The 15,182-nt window shown below is 38.3% G+C and overlaps 1 protein-coding gene across 3 annotated transcripts in view; it reads left to right on the forward strand.

Annotated features, from left to right (window-relative positions):
* The window catches only part of SATB2 (SATB homeobox 2), a 190,936-nt gene that overhangs the window by 27,356 nt on the left and 148,398 nt on the right, over positions 1-15,182 (forward strand). For all 3 annotated transcript variants that reach the window (XM_036254224.1, XM_036254225.1, XM_036254226.1), the window contains one exon: positions 1,720-1,896. In XM_036254224.1, the coding sequence (XP_036110117.1) occupies positions 1,720-1,896 (177 nt within the window). The remainder of the gene's footprint in view (positions 1-1,719; positions 1,897-15,182) is intronic.

Genomic DNA, 15,182 nt, shown 5'->3' on the forward strand with positions numbered 1-15,182 from the left:
CATTTGATATGCTTATCAGTACTGGTCACAATTAAAAAAAATACTTTGCACGGCACCATGTGGTCAGGCTAAATTCTCTTCTTTGTCTAAAGCAGTCTGCTCCACTCTTATTTCCTATTTTCCATAAACCTATACTGTAGGTAGTGTATTTGCTATAAACAATAATGCTGCTTTGTTGTTCCTAAGAGTGAGCACTGAGTCAATGGCTGTCCCAGGTATGATATGGTATGACTTGTTAGAGTGTTGTGCAGGCTTAATAATAACTACCATGATCTTTAATGATAACAGTTCTTAATGAGTATTATTATTGTTAATAATGATTATATTTAATAATTACACCCAATACTTATTATCTTTAATAATAATAATTAGCACATGGGAACCAGTTGTACCATTGTATTATCTTTAGAACAAAAATCTAAATCTGTGACCTGGTAGTTTGCAGAGTGTCTACTCCCACCCTCTTCTTTCCAGATCAGAGTGAGTCAGGAGGCTTCTGGGGTCTGGGCAACAAGGAGTGACCTCTAGAAAAACGCCTATGCATTCTGTGTGTCCTTTTACACAGAGGTGTGATTTTTATTGTGCAGTGCCTTCACAGTGACCAGCGCCCCTCCCCTCCCCCATCTCTCTGTCTGCCCATCCATCCCCCATAACTTTTGACTTTTCTTGCACAAAGAGAAAACCTAGATCATTATTCCATAACACACTAATTTGTGCAAACTGCATAGGACAGAGTCCATGTTTATTACTTATATGTTGGTAAAACTTTGATCTTCTTATGCCTTGCCTTGGCTATGTTTAGATTTAAGTGCCTGTACAACTTTTTTTTTTTTTTGAAAAAAATAAAAAAACAGTTTATAAAAAATCTTTGGCGAATTAAACATTTTTTAGCTTTTCACACTTTGATACAAAGCAGAGAAATATTTCAGTGACAACAGATTTCAACAGATTTCAACTAGACTAATTTGCTTTATTCTTTAGGGTAGTTTACTTCTTTTCTCTGAAAACACAAGAAGAGACAAACCCTTTCCAGTGGTAATGGGTGTGAATGTATGAAATAATAACTTAAAAAAACACAGTTTTTTATTTTGATGTATATTGTGATGTAAGCTAAACATCAGTTAGGACTTTCATGAACAGGCTAATTGATGACCTATTTATCAGGATTTAGAAAAATAAAATATGCAGGACAAACTTCTTTTAAATGCCTTTTTGACTTTTTCTTAGCATAGATAGCATAGACCCTGAAGTCAAACCTGCCATCCTACTAGGTAATTACAACATTTTCAGACAAAAGCAGATCCGATCTGAAAATACTAGCTCTGATCTGACAATACTGATTGATAGTTAATGATAAAACCATAGACACGAAGGGTGCAAGGGTCCAGAAGGTCGCCTTGACCTCAGCTCTGTGCCACCTGTACAGTCGAGGTCTCTCAGTCAGAATTCCTCTGATTGGTGCACTCTACTTCTTAATGACTAGAATCTGAGGGCTTCAGCCATGGCCCAGGGCAATTCTGCTGCAGTCTGATAGTAATAATGGAGGGGGAAAAATCCACAGCTTTCCCATTAGGCCCATCTGACTAAGAGGCTTGTTTAATCTAAACCACTGTCGATCACAGATGAGTGACTTTTATAACTGTCTCTTCCCTTCTCATCATGGTGACTGAGATTTGCTTTGTAATGTTTGTGTTTTGCTCTTAAATTTTGTCCCTTCAGGTTTGATGATTCCTGTCTTTTGTGTGGTGGAGCAGTTGGACGGCTCTCTTGAATATGACAACAGAGAAGAACACGCCGAGTTCGTCCTGGTTAGAAAAGACGTGCTTTTTAGCCAGCTGGTGGAGACCGCGCTGCTAGCCCTGGGGTACTCGCACAGCTCCGCCGCACAGGCACAAGGTATTGATGCGTCTCTCTCTCCTCCTCATGCCTTTTGTCTGTCCTGATTGGAGGAATAATGTGTTCCTTGAAATGATTTTCCAAACAAGGGTTGGAGGAGGATGGTCACTGCATCTTTCCCAAACAGTGAGCAGCAGAGTATTTTTTGCAGAGTTTGTTTTCTGGTTGCTTTAGGGAATATTTGACCAGCACCTCTAGAGCCACCAAAATCATCACCTTGCATTGAAAGTGATCATCACAGGTGTTTTTATTTTTTTATATATTGATAAGTCTGTCATTTCCTCTAAGTTGCCAAATTGCTATTTTTTGAGCTGGTGCTGAGATGTTTATTCTTAACTTACCAAACTTTAATATACAATTTATAAGCATTTGGTTTTTACAATAGATTTACTCAAGCTTCTGCACTTCATAATCAGCATTTAATTAAATAGAAAAAAAAAAAAAATGGATGCATCTTACCGTACTTCTTTATCTTTGAAAACGGCTCTGTAGTTTTGATGTAATCCATTCATGAAACAAACAAACAAGAAAACAGAACTCAGTGTTTTTGTGATCAATTCTTCTTACCTATTTAATGAGATATTAAAATTGCATCATTATTTCAGCGTGTTTTGTGCAGTGCTGGGGAGCTCATTGTGAGCTTGGGTTGCTGCGTTCTACAGCACAGCCCATTGTTCTTTCTGCCAAAGAACTGACAAAACAAATAACAACAAAAATACTCCCCAAACCTTGAAGAGTGGAAAACATTTTTTGACCCAATGGAATGATTTTTCCTGTTTTTCAGCTGAAATGATTGAATTATATAGTTTATGATAATAGTTATAGCTGGAGGAGAGAAACATGTGACTTCCAGGTTTTGTTTCATGTATTAATTTTCTATGTATATTCCTGTAAATTACCACCTTAACATGTGTGTGTGTGTCAAGGATCTTTGCTCCTCTTTTAATGGATTCCCCTTTACATCATTCCTGAGAACGGTCAGTTAGAGCACCTTTTTATTCAGATAAGGAAACCAGGAGAGATGAAGCGATTTATGCAAAGTAACAATATGGTGACCAAAGACATGGGATTGAAATGATCAAGCTCTGGACTTTGATTCTGTAAGCAGATCATTGCTTTAAAAAATGCTATAATTAAGTATTTAAATTATATCTTAGTTCTATCAAGAAAGCAATCCATCTGAAACCAGGGAGTCAGGAGTGTTTTCCCAGGGCAGGTAGTGCTCCCCAGATGACTGAGTCCACGTGCGTTCCGAGCCTTGCGCTGGCCCATCCGGTGCCTGTGCAGCTGAATCGCCTGTCCACTGCTTTCAAAGCAGCGTAATAAAGGATGATTCACTTCCTTTCTCTGAGGACTTTCCTTCTTGTGTGAAGGATTCCAGATTTGATCTCAAGCAAATTGCACACTGGCACCATTGCTTTTATTTTGTGCTATGTGCTTACACGAAATAAAAGAACCCCCCTCCCCTTTCCCCCGTAAACTTTTCATGCCATTTTAGGGAGATTTTTCTCTGAATGTAAAGGTCATTGTATCCCACTGCTTGCATCCTGGTGCGCCAGCTTCCTGTTTGACAGGGCTATCCATCTCAGTTAGCACCGCTGCTCAACGCGCCTGAGCTCACATGTGGAGCACAGAGCACTAAGTGGCCAAGATTTGATTCTTGGCACAGGCTCAGGGAAGGGGCGCTCAGGAAGTGTGCACGAGGGAGCCACACTGTTCCATTCAGTGATGTGGACCGAGAGCTCTGCACACCCAAGTGAGATGCACGAGCAAGCCATTTCGTCCACAGTGGAGGATTACACAGTGGAAAAACTAAAAGCGAATATTTGCTTCCTTAAAGTTTTTGAAAACCGTGGTTAAAAAACACTAAATATTACACTTTTAAAATGTTGAGTTAACGTTCTGAAGGCGCTCTAGATCACAGATATACTTTATTTTGTATGCAAGCAAAGGTTCTATCGCTAGATCCTATCCTGTAATCTCACAGAGGAAAACAGAAATCACAGTTTGTTTATTTTGTTTTAAATTAGGCCACTGATCTCTGATTTGGGTAAATAGAAAAAACTTAAAATTGTTTACTTTGAAATGAATGCATTAGATCTTTGTTGTCATTGAGATCATCAAATGTGTGCAGTTTGCTGCATGTGTTTTGGAACAAACAGAATGCACGATGAGACAGGTGGTTCACGTGCTGGCCGAACAGCAGAGTGGGGGGAAGCTAGAAGCCGTAGAACAGAATATGACTACATATCCAAGGCCTGAGGTCTCACGTCTCTGGTTTTCTGTTGTGTTTTGTGTTGGCTTTGTTTGTTAGTGTTTAGGTAATTCTTCCAACGTGGGGAAGTCATGGGCAAATCCATTTGCAGCATAGAAACTGAGTCTACCTGAACCTCTTCTTCCTAGGCTGGAAGTTGGGCAGTGCCAAGCTGCAAGGATAGCAGACTGCTTGAGACTATTTTAAAAACTGAGGCTCTTGAAACATGAGTTTTCATTTTGACATGACCAGAAAACAGTTTCAATAATTGAATTGGAATAGTATTCAGATTGCCTTTGAAAAAGAAAATATATTAGCAGTGTCATTATTTAGGAGTGATACTCAAGTCCTGATAACTGGGCCGTGGACCCATGTTCTTGTGAATGTGGGATAGTCCATTTCTCCCCCACCCCCACCCCCAGATTGTAATCAGGCATTTATATGTAGTCTAATTTTGTGGAACTGTTGTTGGGGACAGAATAAAAAGAAACTGATAATGGATTTTATTTATTCTTCTATATTTATTTACTTTGTTTTTATTGTTGACACTATTATAGATGTCCCCATCCCCACTCTTTACACCCCCTCCCTGTTTCCAGGATTCTCTGAGAGGGCATTTCCTCCAGGTGAGCGGAAGAGATTCGATTAATAAAGACTATTTGCTTCTAAAGGATGATAGAAGTTTCACTAAAATGGAATTCAGGGATTTCTAACTCCCACGCCTAACCCCCTTTTTAATAGTAACCTCTTTATTTTAAACCAGATATTGACCCAAGAGAGATAAAGGCACAAGGTACTGTCATAAATCTTGGGCACTATGCTTCCAGCTCACCCAAATCCTGCACTTCCCAGCACACACACCAGGAACTGTGACTGGCGAGGAGAGAGGTGCAGGATTCATCTATCTGCTGTTTTGCATATGAAAATGCTGAAAGATGGCAGGCTTTTTGCTGTTCCCAGAATAGGTAGGCTAAGCTGTAATGAACAGGAAGTACATTTTATGTTACACTGTAGACTGTGAGTCCATGTCTCTGAATCAAAGTCTTCTCGTCTCTTGGAAGAGGAGTGAACCCAGGGTACTGCTTTGCAGAGCCCCCCACCTCCCTTCTCAACTCAATGCATCACTCCCTTTCTTCTTCTTTCTTCTTTTCTTTTCATCCTCTCAGTTCTGCTCCATAAGGCTTTTGGTAACAGCCATAGACCTCTCCACTTTCTGAGAGGGTTCTTGATCCTACTGCGTAAGTAGCCATTGGTACTTGCCAGCGTGGATGGACTTGGGAAGCTGGAGGGAGGGCACTGGGTTTCCTCACTGTGCACGTTTGACTTAATTTGTACGTGGGCACCTTATCGTCCCCCTGATTTCTATAAAATTTAGAATAACTTTTAAATTTTATTTCAAAACAAATATGCCTAACAGTAAATAAGCAAAAATCTTTTTGGTGGCTTATTTTTGGGATCATGAGTATACAAAAATTATGGGTTTAAGAGGAGATATACTAGTCACCATAATTTCTTATTTATGTTGAAATAGTTAAATTTAAATAAAATTTAAATGAAAACAATTAAATTTATGCAGTTATTTAAAATATCTTTTAAAAAAGAAACAAAAATGCATTTACTATAATGTTATGTGAATCCATCAGGGTGCCTGATATAGTCTTAATTATATAAGATTTTACATATATGCATAGAAAAAAAGACAGGAAATATTTTATGTCAACAGGGTGGGTGGGGGGATTAAGTAGGATTTTTCTCCTTTTTCTAATCAGAAAATGATATTTAAGTATGAAATTCTACTTCCTCCATGAATTCTTCTCTGAGAAAGCAGGAAGTTATTTCCATCTTATTCCCAAATTTGGTTATCAGTTAACTTTTCTACTAGTTTATCTGTAATGTGAGACATGTACACAGTACAGATGCATTTCTGTTGCTTCAGATAAGATGAAAAAAGAGTCAGTAGGTTACTAATGAGCCCCTATGACATGTAAACCAAGGGATTTCAGAGTTTTAACAGTGCTAGTTAACATTAATTGAGCAATTACTCTATGTCAGACACTATTCTAGAGATTTACAATTACTAAGTCATTGAATTCTCACAACAGCTCTTGACGTAAATTGTTTCACATTCCACAGATGAGGAAACTGAGGCAAATAAAGAGGGGAAGTAACTTTCCCAGTGGTGCAAGGCTAGTGGGCGAAAGAGCTGAGCTCTAAGCCCAGTGATCCACTTCCAGAGTCAGGTCCTTCACCGCACGGCTGACCTGTGAGAGCCATGATCCCTGGGAGTTCAGAGTTGGGGGAGGAGTCAATTTTTATATAATGCTTGGCTTCTACTTTTTGACCTAAGCCCCAAAATGAAGGGCTTTTGTGTATGTGCTGCTGAAGCAAGCACAAATTAGAACTTTTTTGGATTGGGTGCTTACTGAATACTTAGTAATTGTATTTATTTGATAATGATAAATTACACATATTTCATTTCCATGCTGAAATACATAGAGATACTTTTTCAAGGTGAGACAGACCTCATTAAAAACAAATATGTAAACAAAAAATCAAACCTCACAGAATTATTGTCTATTGAAGGTAGAGTAAATCAAATATACAATTCTTGCTTAGGAGGTCAAAGTGATTTCCTGATATGAAAATAAAGCATGTTGCTTAGTGATTCTGATCTCCAAAATAATTAATTCAGCAGTATTAAGTGCCTCCCAAGTGCCGGTCACTATTGTAAGTTCTGGGGATAAAAAACAAACAAAAATCTTGCATTGCCCTGGCCAGTTTGGCTCAATGGTTAGAGTGTTGGCCCACAGACCAAAGAGTCACGGGTTTGATTCTAGTCAAGGGCATGTACCTCAGTTGTGGTTTGGTTCCCGGCTCTGTTGGGGTCGTGCAGGAGGCAACCAATCGGTGTGTCTCTCTCACATCAGTGTTTCTCTCTCCCTCTCTCTCCCCCTCCCACTCTATCTGAAGATAGATGGGGAAAAAAATCTTGCATTCATGGAGCTTACATTTGGTTGTTTAGTGACACATGAAGAGTTCAGTGTGTAGAGACTTTTGACCCTCTGAGTTCAGAAATATTGAATACTGAGGTTCACAGAATAAAAATACATATAAAATTTGTTTATAATTTTGGTACTGATTTATAATTAAATGTTCATTTTATTCCTGAAAAATACTTAAGAATTCTTTGTCCTCTTGTTACTTTTCAAAAGTATAGACGATAAGATAGGAAATATGTATTAACATTTCTAGGAAATCCTTGCTTTGCCTCATTGAAGGAAAGTTATTATTACCCTTTCTGTCCATTGTTGTCTCCAAGTTAAAAATAGGCCTGCCACCCTAGCTGGTTTGGCTCAGTGATTAGAGTGTCGGCCTGTAGACCAGAGAGTCCCAGGTTCGGTTCCCTCTAAGGGCACGTACCTTGGTTGCAGTTTGTCCTGGGCCCCAGTTGGGGTCGTGTGGGTGACAGCCACTCTATGTGTCTCTCTCACATCGATGTTTTTCTCTTTCTCTTCCTCCCTCTCTCCCTCCTGCTCTATCTGAAGATAAATGCAAAAATGTCCTCTGGTGAGGATAAAAAAAAATAAAAATAGCACTGTTACCCTGGCCAGTTTGGCTCAGTGATTAGAGTGTCAGACTGCAGACCAAAGGGTCTCAGGTTCAATTCCTGGTCAAGGGCAGGTACCTGGGTTGCAGGTTCGATCCCAGTCCTGGCTGAGGATGTGCAGAAGGCAACTAATTGATGTGTCACTCTCACATTAATGTTCCTGTCTCTCTACCCCTCCCTCTCTCACTCTTATCTAGAAAATCAGTGGAAAAATATCCTTGGGTGAGGATTAAAAAACAAGTAAATAAAAGTAGGCCCGTCATTGCCTTTGATATTCATTGGTGAAACTCTTCTGCTCTTAGAGGACCATATCTTCAGATTATTCCTTAAGAATTGCGATCTTCAAAATAGTGAATTCAGCAGTATAAATGCCTACCTTGTGCCAGTCACTGTTCTAGGTTCTGGGGATAAAGAACTGAAAAAAATAAATCTTGCTTTTATGGACTTCCAAGCACTTGTGGGAGGCCTCCATTCAGTGTTGAGAGAATGAATAAATAAACTTGATATTATTTATTACCCTGGAGAAATAGTATATGCCTTCCAAAAAGTACCAGTTTAATTTCTTTAAAAAAAAATGGTTTTATTTATTTTCTAGAGAGGGAGGAAGGGAGAGTTAGAAACATTGATGAGAGAGAAACATTGATTGGCTGCCTCCTGCATGCCCCCCAGTAGGGATCGAGCTGAAACCCAGGCATGTGCTCTGACCAGGAATCAAACTGGGACCTCTCACTCCATGGGATAATGCTCAGTCCACTGAGCCACACCGGCTGGGCCAGTTTACTTTCTTTAATCATTAGATTTGCACTCAAGAACAGGAAACGATTTTATTCCCTTGCCTTATTACAGAGCGATACATAACACAATGTGAAGTCTATAAGAATTCAGTAAATGTTTGTTGACTGAATGAAAACAGTTTGCTAAACTTTATCCATGAAGAATTTTTTTCTTGACGTCACTGTGGAATTGGCCCTCGTTTATGAATTTGCAATTTTTATCAGAATTGAAATATAATTTAACTCTTTATTGATCATCTATTACCATTTCCATCACACGATTATTCCATGTCATCATTCTGTACTCAATGGCTATGCTTATGGTGGCAAAGTACTCTAATAATAACTTTAGAATCATAAGAGGCAATAATTCAGAAGGTACTTATGAGATAGCTGGGATCCATATTCTTCTGATCAAAACTTAGAGATATTTTGTCAGTGTTTATCTTGACTTCATCCGTTAAAAGGCGTTGTATGTAGGGAGAATAGTTTCTAGTTCATAGAAACACCAATAAGAATAAATAGATAGCTCTGGCCGGAGTGGCTCAGTTGGTTGGAGCATCTTCCAGTACACCAAAAGGTGGCAGGTTCGATTCACAGGGCACATACCCACGTTGCTGGTTTGATCCGCCGTTGGGTGTGTTTGGGAGGCAACAGATGGATGTTTCTCTCTCACATCGATGCTTTTCCCTCTTTCTTCCTTCCTCTCTCTGAAACAGCAATTAAAAAAACTTAAAAAAAAAAACACAAATAAATTGAATAAGATTTAAAACCAAAGTAATAAAGATATTTATATTAAAAAGGAGTGGCTTAATTATTTCTTACTTATTATTTTATATAGTATTAATTTATTATAAACTCTCCAGTAAACTTGCTTTTTACAACATTTTCTTTTTGAATTTTTTTTATTTTTATTTTTTAAATTTTTTTATCCTCACCCGAGGACATTTTTCCATTTTTTGTTCAGATAGAGTGGGAGGGAGAGAGAGAGAGAGAGAAATATCGATGTGAAAGGGACACATCGAGTGGTCACCACCCGCACGACCAACCAGGGCCAGGGGCAAACTGCAACCGAGGTACGCACTCCTAGTAGGAACCGAACCCGGGTCTCTATGGACTGCAGGCCGACACTCTAACCACTGAGCCAAACTGGCCAGGGCTTTTTTACAACATTTTATTGGGAGGAACTTTAGATAGAAGTTACTTTTAAAATAAATTTTAACATTAGAAATGGATATACTTTTATTTTAAATTGTTCAGTGCTTGAAATGCTCTGTTCTTAAATTAATTCACTAAAATGTTTTATTATGGAAACATGCAAAATATTTAAAGTAGAGACTAGTGTATTAAAGGCTCATGAACTTATCCTCTAGGGTTGACAATAAACAAGTTATGGTCAATCTTATTTCGTCACCGCCTCCAGCCATTTCTCACCTATGCCCCAATGCATTGTTTTAAAGCTCATTCTAGACCTCATTTTTATCTGCACATATTTTACTAAGTATCTCTTAAAGATAAAGCTTACTTTATTTTTATTTGTTTATCTATTTTATCCTCACCCAAGGATGTTTTTATTGACTTTTTAGAGAGGGAGGGAGGGAGAGAAACATCCACTGGTTGCCTCCCGAAGGCTCCTCAATTTGGGATTGAACGCGAAAGCTAGGTATCTGCCCTGATTGAGAATCGAACCTGCAACCTTTTTAGTGTATGGGATGATGCTCCAACCAACGGAGCCACCTGGCCAGGTTAAAATATGGCTTATTTTAAAAAAACCACAATGCCATCATGATTCTTAGAAACAAAAATAGTTTCTTTTTTTTTTTTTAATCCTCATTCGAGGACATTTTTCCATTTTTTGTACAGACAGAGTGGGAGGGAGAGAGAGGAAGAGAGAGAGAGGGAAACATCGATGTGAAAGGGACACATCGAGTGGTCGCCACCCGCACGACCAACCAGGGCCGGGGACAAACTGCAACAGAGGTACATGCCCTTAGCGGGAACCGAACCCGGGTCTCTCCGGACCGCAGGCCGACGCTCTAACCGCAGAGCCAAACTGGCCAGGGCCAAAAATAGTTTCTTAAGATCATGATATATCCAGTCAAGGTTCTAAGTTTTGCAATTGTTTTATAAATTTTTTTAATGTTTACTAAATCAGGAGCCAAACATGTAAATATTGTACTTAGTTCATGTATCTATTACACCTTTGAATCTATGGGTTTCCCATTCTCTTAAAAAAATTTTTTTGAACTTATGTTTACTGCAAATTAATGCAAAATTATTTTTGTTTTGCTAAACATAATGGCAGTTATAATCCTATAAATACTGCAAATACTGTGGTCTGAAACAAACAATTAGTAAGCTCAATCATAACCTTGGAAAGGAGTTCAGAAAAATCACACTGTTTTTCTGAGGTAGGATGGTTAGAAGACCTATGTTGTCTGGAGCTGAGTTTTTAATGCTCTGAAAGTTTGACATTCTCCCTATTGTCAATGTTTAAAATGATCCCTTGCCTTGTCACTTTGGCATGCGCTCTCTCTCTCTCTCTCTTTCACTTTTCCTTCTTTAATTAAGCGCTCATGTTTGGGACACTCTTGGCAGTTTTTTCTTTATAAGGGCAATGTTGAAAAAAGGTGCATATTTAGAAATTTTAGGCCTTGGAGCAAACTTTTAACAAACAAGCTGCTTTAAAAAAAATTCTGTGGCTCTCAAAAGAGAGCTAAAAAAGCTACCCAAAATTGCTGCTAACCATGTTTCAGCCCTCATTAGAGCCGGATGGGCCAAAATGTGGAACACGGCTGGGTCGACACAAATCTCCAGCAGGCCCTGTATCCTTCCCTCCTTCACCGCACACGCCAACATTCAGATTTGTGTGTGAGCACGTATTGTCTGTTCATTCACACACCACACCACCCGAAACACTGCTGCCAAGGGAAGAAGAAGGCTTAATCTTACTTCTTTGTCTAATAAATACTTAAGGAAATATCAATACAAATAAATGTTTATAATTCTGTGGTTTTTATATTTGTTTATATTCTTTTTTTTTTTTTATCCTCACCCGAGGACATTTTTTCATTTTTTTTTGTTCAGCTAGAGTGGGAGGGAGAGAGAGAGAGAGAAACATCGATGTGAAAGGGACACATCGAGTGGCTGCCACCCGCACAACCCAACCAGGGCCGGGGACAAACTGCAACCGAGGTACGTGCCCTTAGCGGGAACCGAACCCGGGTCTCTCTGGACCGCAGGCTGACGCTCTAACCGCTGAGCCAAACCGGCCAGGGCTTGTTTATATTCTTAACACATATAGATATGTAATCATGGCTCACAGGAGGGTCAGCTGATGGAATTTTTGTCTCCATAACTTTTTGGAGGGTGAAGACCCTATCTGACTTGATATGCTGGATGCCTGGTAGTTAAGTAGGAGTATTTAATCAAAACTGCTAAGGGCAGTGAACAAAAATATTAATCTGATCTCACTTTACCTCTGGCCTTGCAATTTCTACCTACCCATTAAAAAAAAAAAAATCACATCATTGGAAATAATTCATTAAAAAAATATAGCTCATTATTTCTTCCACGATGAGAGAAGTGTTTAGCAATGTTTTCAGTTAGATGTTTTGTTTGAGGCAATTGGCCATGGTGGTAATTAGCTTTGGTATATTTTTTAAGCTGCTTAAAATCCTTCTCGGAGTTTAGGCATGCATGCCTATGACTTGGAGGGGACTGATCATTTAAGTGCTATGTTTTGTCATTCATATAGAATAATCCAGGTTAAACAGCTTGACTCATAGTGACATGCAACTTTTATTTACTATTTAGAGTCTGTCCTATTAAAAATGTATAGCTTTGTGGAGCAGTAGAAAATGGACAATCTAAAATTGGTGATGCTCTGATATAACTGTCTTTCACTAGTGTATAGATTTTAAATGCAAGGTAGAGTAAAATGCTGCAGACCTTGGTCTTTTGTGTTTTAAGAAGATGTAGTACAGATTCCATTCAAGGAACTCATTTGGTAAAAAAAAAGCACATTCATTAAAACACTTATAAATGCTACAATAGGGAGTGCTGTTACCTTTCTGGTAGATTCTTTATATGTAAAGCACTCCATTGATACAACTCTCAGTCTTGGTGGTATACCATCATATTCCAACTCTAAATAAAGTCCATGTTGACATTCACGATAGTAAAAATATTCTTGGCCATAGAGCATTTCGTAATATTAAAATGTTGTTTTTTTAAAACTCGACGCTTAAAAAAAAGTATGAATAAGAGCTTTGTCATCTAAATCTTATCATTTGAGTTACTTTGTGAAATTGTAAAATTTCACAATTGTACTTCTTTCCCTTTTTATTTTAGTGTATATTTTACGTTTATATTTTGTCCAAATTTTCTCAGATATATTATTGTATTTTAAAATTCTTATGGGATCTTAATGCCATAATAACTCATCTGCATCCTATCAGTTAGTAGGAGGTTATTACTTATTTGTGTAGCTTGGCATACGGAAGGGAAACCTGAGATGCCGGGGGCCTCTCCTGCGTGTGTTGTGACACAGGACAAGCTCAGGGGTGAAAAGCCAGGACTCAGCTGCCGTTTGTTCCCTCATGGGCACCTCGGTTTGAGGTGTTAGATAGACTTCACGTGATTGTGACGAGCGTCTCAAACCTAGTGCTTTGAAAAGCAGAGTTTTATTCTGTTTTTTTTTTATGGTAGCTTTGAGAGCGCTCAGGAGTCAGCCAAGGCTCCAGAGTGCATTCCTTTTGTTTGCTCAGAAGTAGTACTTGGCCAGAAGTAGTACTTTGTGTGTCAGTGAGAAAAATAAAAGCCACAAAGGTTTTCCTCTATCTGTCTGCTTCTATTTGGTTTGGAGAAATGAGTATCTGTCACCCGGGACAGAACAGCAAATCTGCCCTCTGGTTTACACGCTCCTTGCTCAGGTTGAGAGGATCGCTGTAGGGTATATGCAAATGACAGCACCCAGGTTTCTCCCCTCCGCCAGGCAGGGAGATACATCAGACTTCTTTCTGTCAATTTTATAAATCAAAGGAGAAGCTGGAAAGCTCACTGCTCAGTCAAAAGTCTGTCCCCAATGATAATCTCCCAGATAAAATCTGGGCCCACCATCCTGGGAGGAGGTAAGGCAGTCTGTTCTAGATCAAGAGCTCTGACCAGTTTTAACAATTTCAGATGATGTTTTTTAAAAAATATATGCTCCAGAACCACAGTGATAAATAACAGTGTGAAATGTCATGTTTTATTATTATGAATACAGTGATTCCTTGGGATGGAGGGGAGGATTCTTTGCAAGGGGGCCTGGTTTAGATCCTTTGCAACAGAAGATATGTCAAAATTATTTGGAAAGAAAACACTTTAGCCTTTTGGGCACTGTTGGAAGAAATGTGGTTGAGTTTTATTGTTCCATTTTATGGAGAAGAAAACTACAAAGGAAAATTGTAAAGATTACACCTTAATTCTCTGGTTCTCCCACACATCATTTTATTTACTCATTTAACAAATATTTATTGAGTGCCTAGTGTGTGTCAGGCATTGTTCTAGGCGTTGGGGACACAGCAAAGGACCAAATATATAGTGCCGCTGCCCTCAAGATACTTACATTCCAGTAGGGGACATAGAAGATAAATCATAGATCTGTAATAAGATGTTAGGTAGGACCTGGCATTATATTATGCATATATTGGCCCTGTTCTCTCCATCTTTTCTAAATTTGGCAAATATAGGCTTCTATGAAGTAGCTGCTTAGCCAGAACAAAGTTGAAGGTTTTGAGGATTAAAAATATATGATGTAGGCACTTAAAAGGTTAAGTTTTGGCTTTCTGAAAAATTTACCTGTGTTGACTAACTCAGGTTTGGAATAGGGTAGATGTAACATCAGAATTAGCGTATATTAAGCCGTGGTTTAGATTTTAAAAAGGCCACTGAAATTTTTACATAATAAGCTATGGCTATATTTAATAGAATTAATATTAATTGATTAATATTAAGAACAAATATTTATTTAGTGCCTAGCAGGCATTGTTCTAGGTGCTTAACATTCAATCCTCATCATAACCCCATGGAGCATATACTATTATTGTCCACATTTTACCAATGATTAAACTGAGGTAAACAGCTTTTTGACTGACTCCAGAGAATATGTACTTAACCGGTGTCCCATTTAGTGGCAGTGTATTTCTAGTCTGTCAATTTCATGTACAGTTCAAACTAATAGTAACTATATTTTATAGACATAAACCAAAAACTGACATTTTGGAATTGGCAACTGAATATATATATATACACACACACACACATATATGTATATATATGTATGTATATATATGTGTATATATGTATATAAATATATATATAAAAATATACTAAAAATATATGCATATATATATAAATATATATATAAATATATATATATATATATATTTTTTTTTTGGTATGTGCCCCTAGCGGGAACTGAACCTGGGACTCTCTGGTCCGCAGGCCGATGCTCCAACTGCTGAGCCAAACTGGCCAGGGCTGAACATCTATATTTTTAAACTGAGTGGGGAGTTTGTTTTGAGTTTAAATAACAAAATTGAACTTGTTGTTTCGAGATGACATTTTATGAGAGCTTATTTTATTAGACCCCATTTTTGTATGTCTA

Source organism: Molossus molossus, unplaced genomic scaffold (genome assembly GCF_014108415.1).
Source record: "Molossus molossus isolate mMolMol1 unplaced genomic scaffold, mMolMol1.p scaffold_m16_p_11, whole genome shotgun sequence".
NCBI classification, from domain to species: domain Eukaryota; kingdom Metazoa; phylum Chordata; class Mammalia; order Chiroptera; family Molossidae; genus Molossus; species Molossus molossus.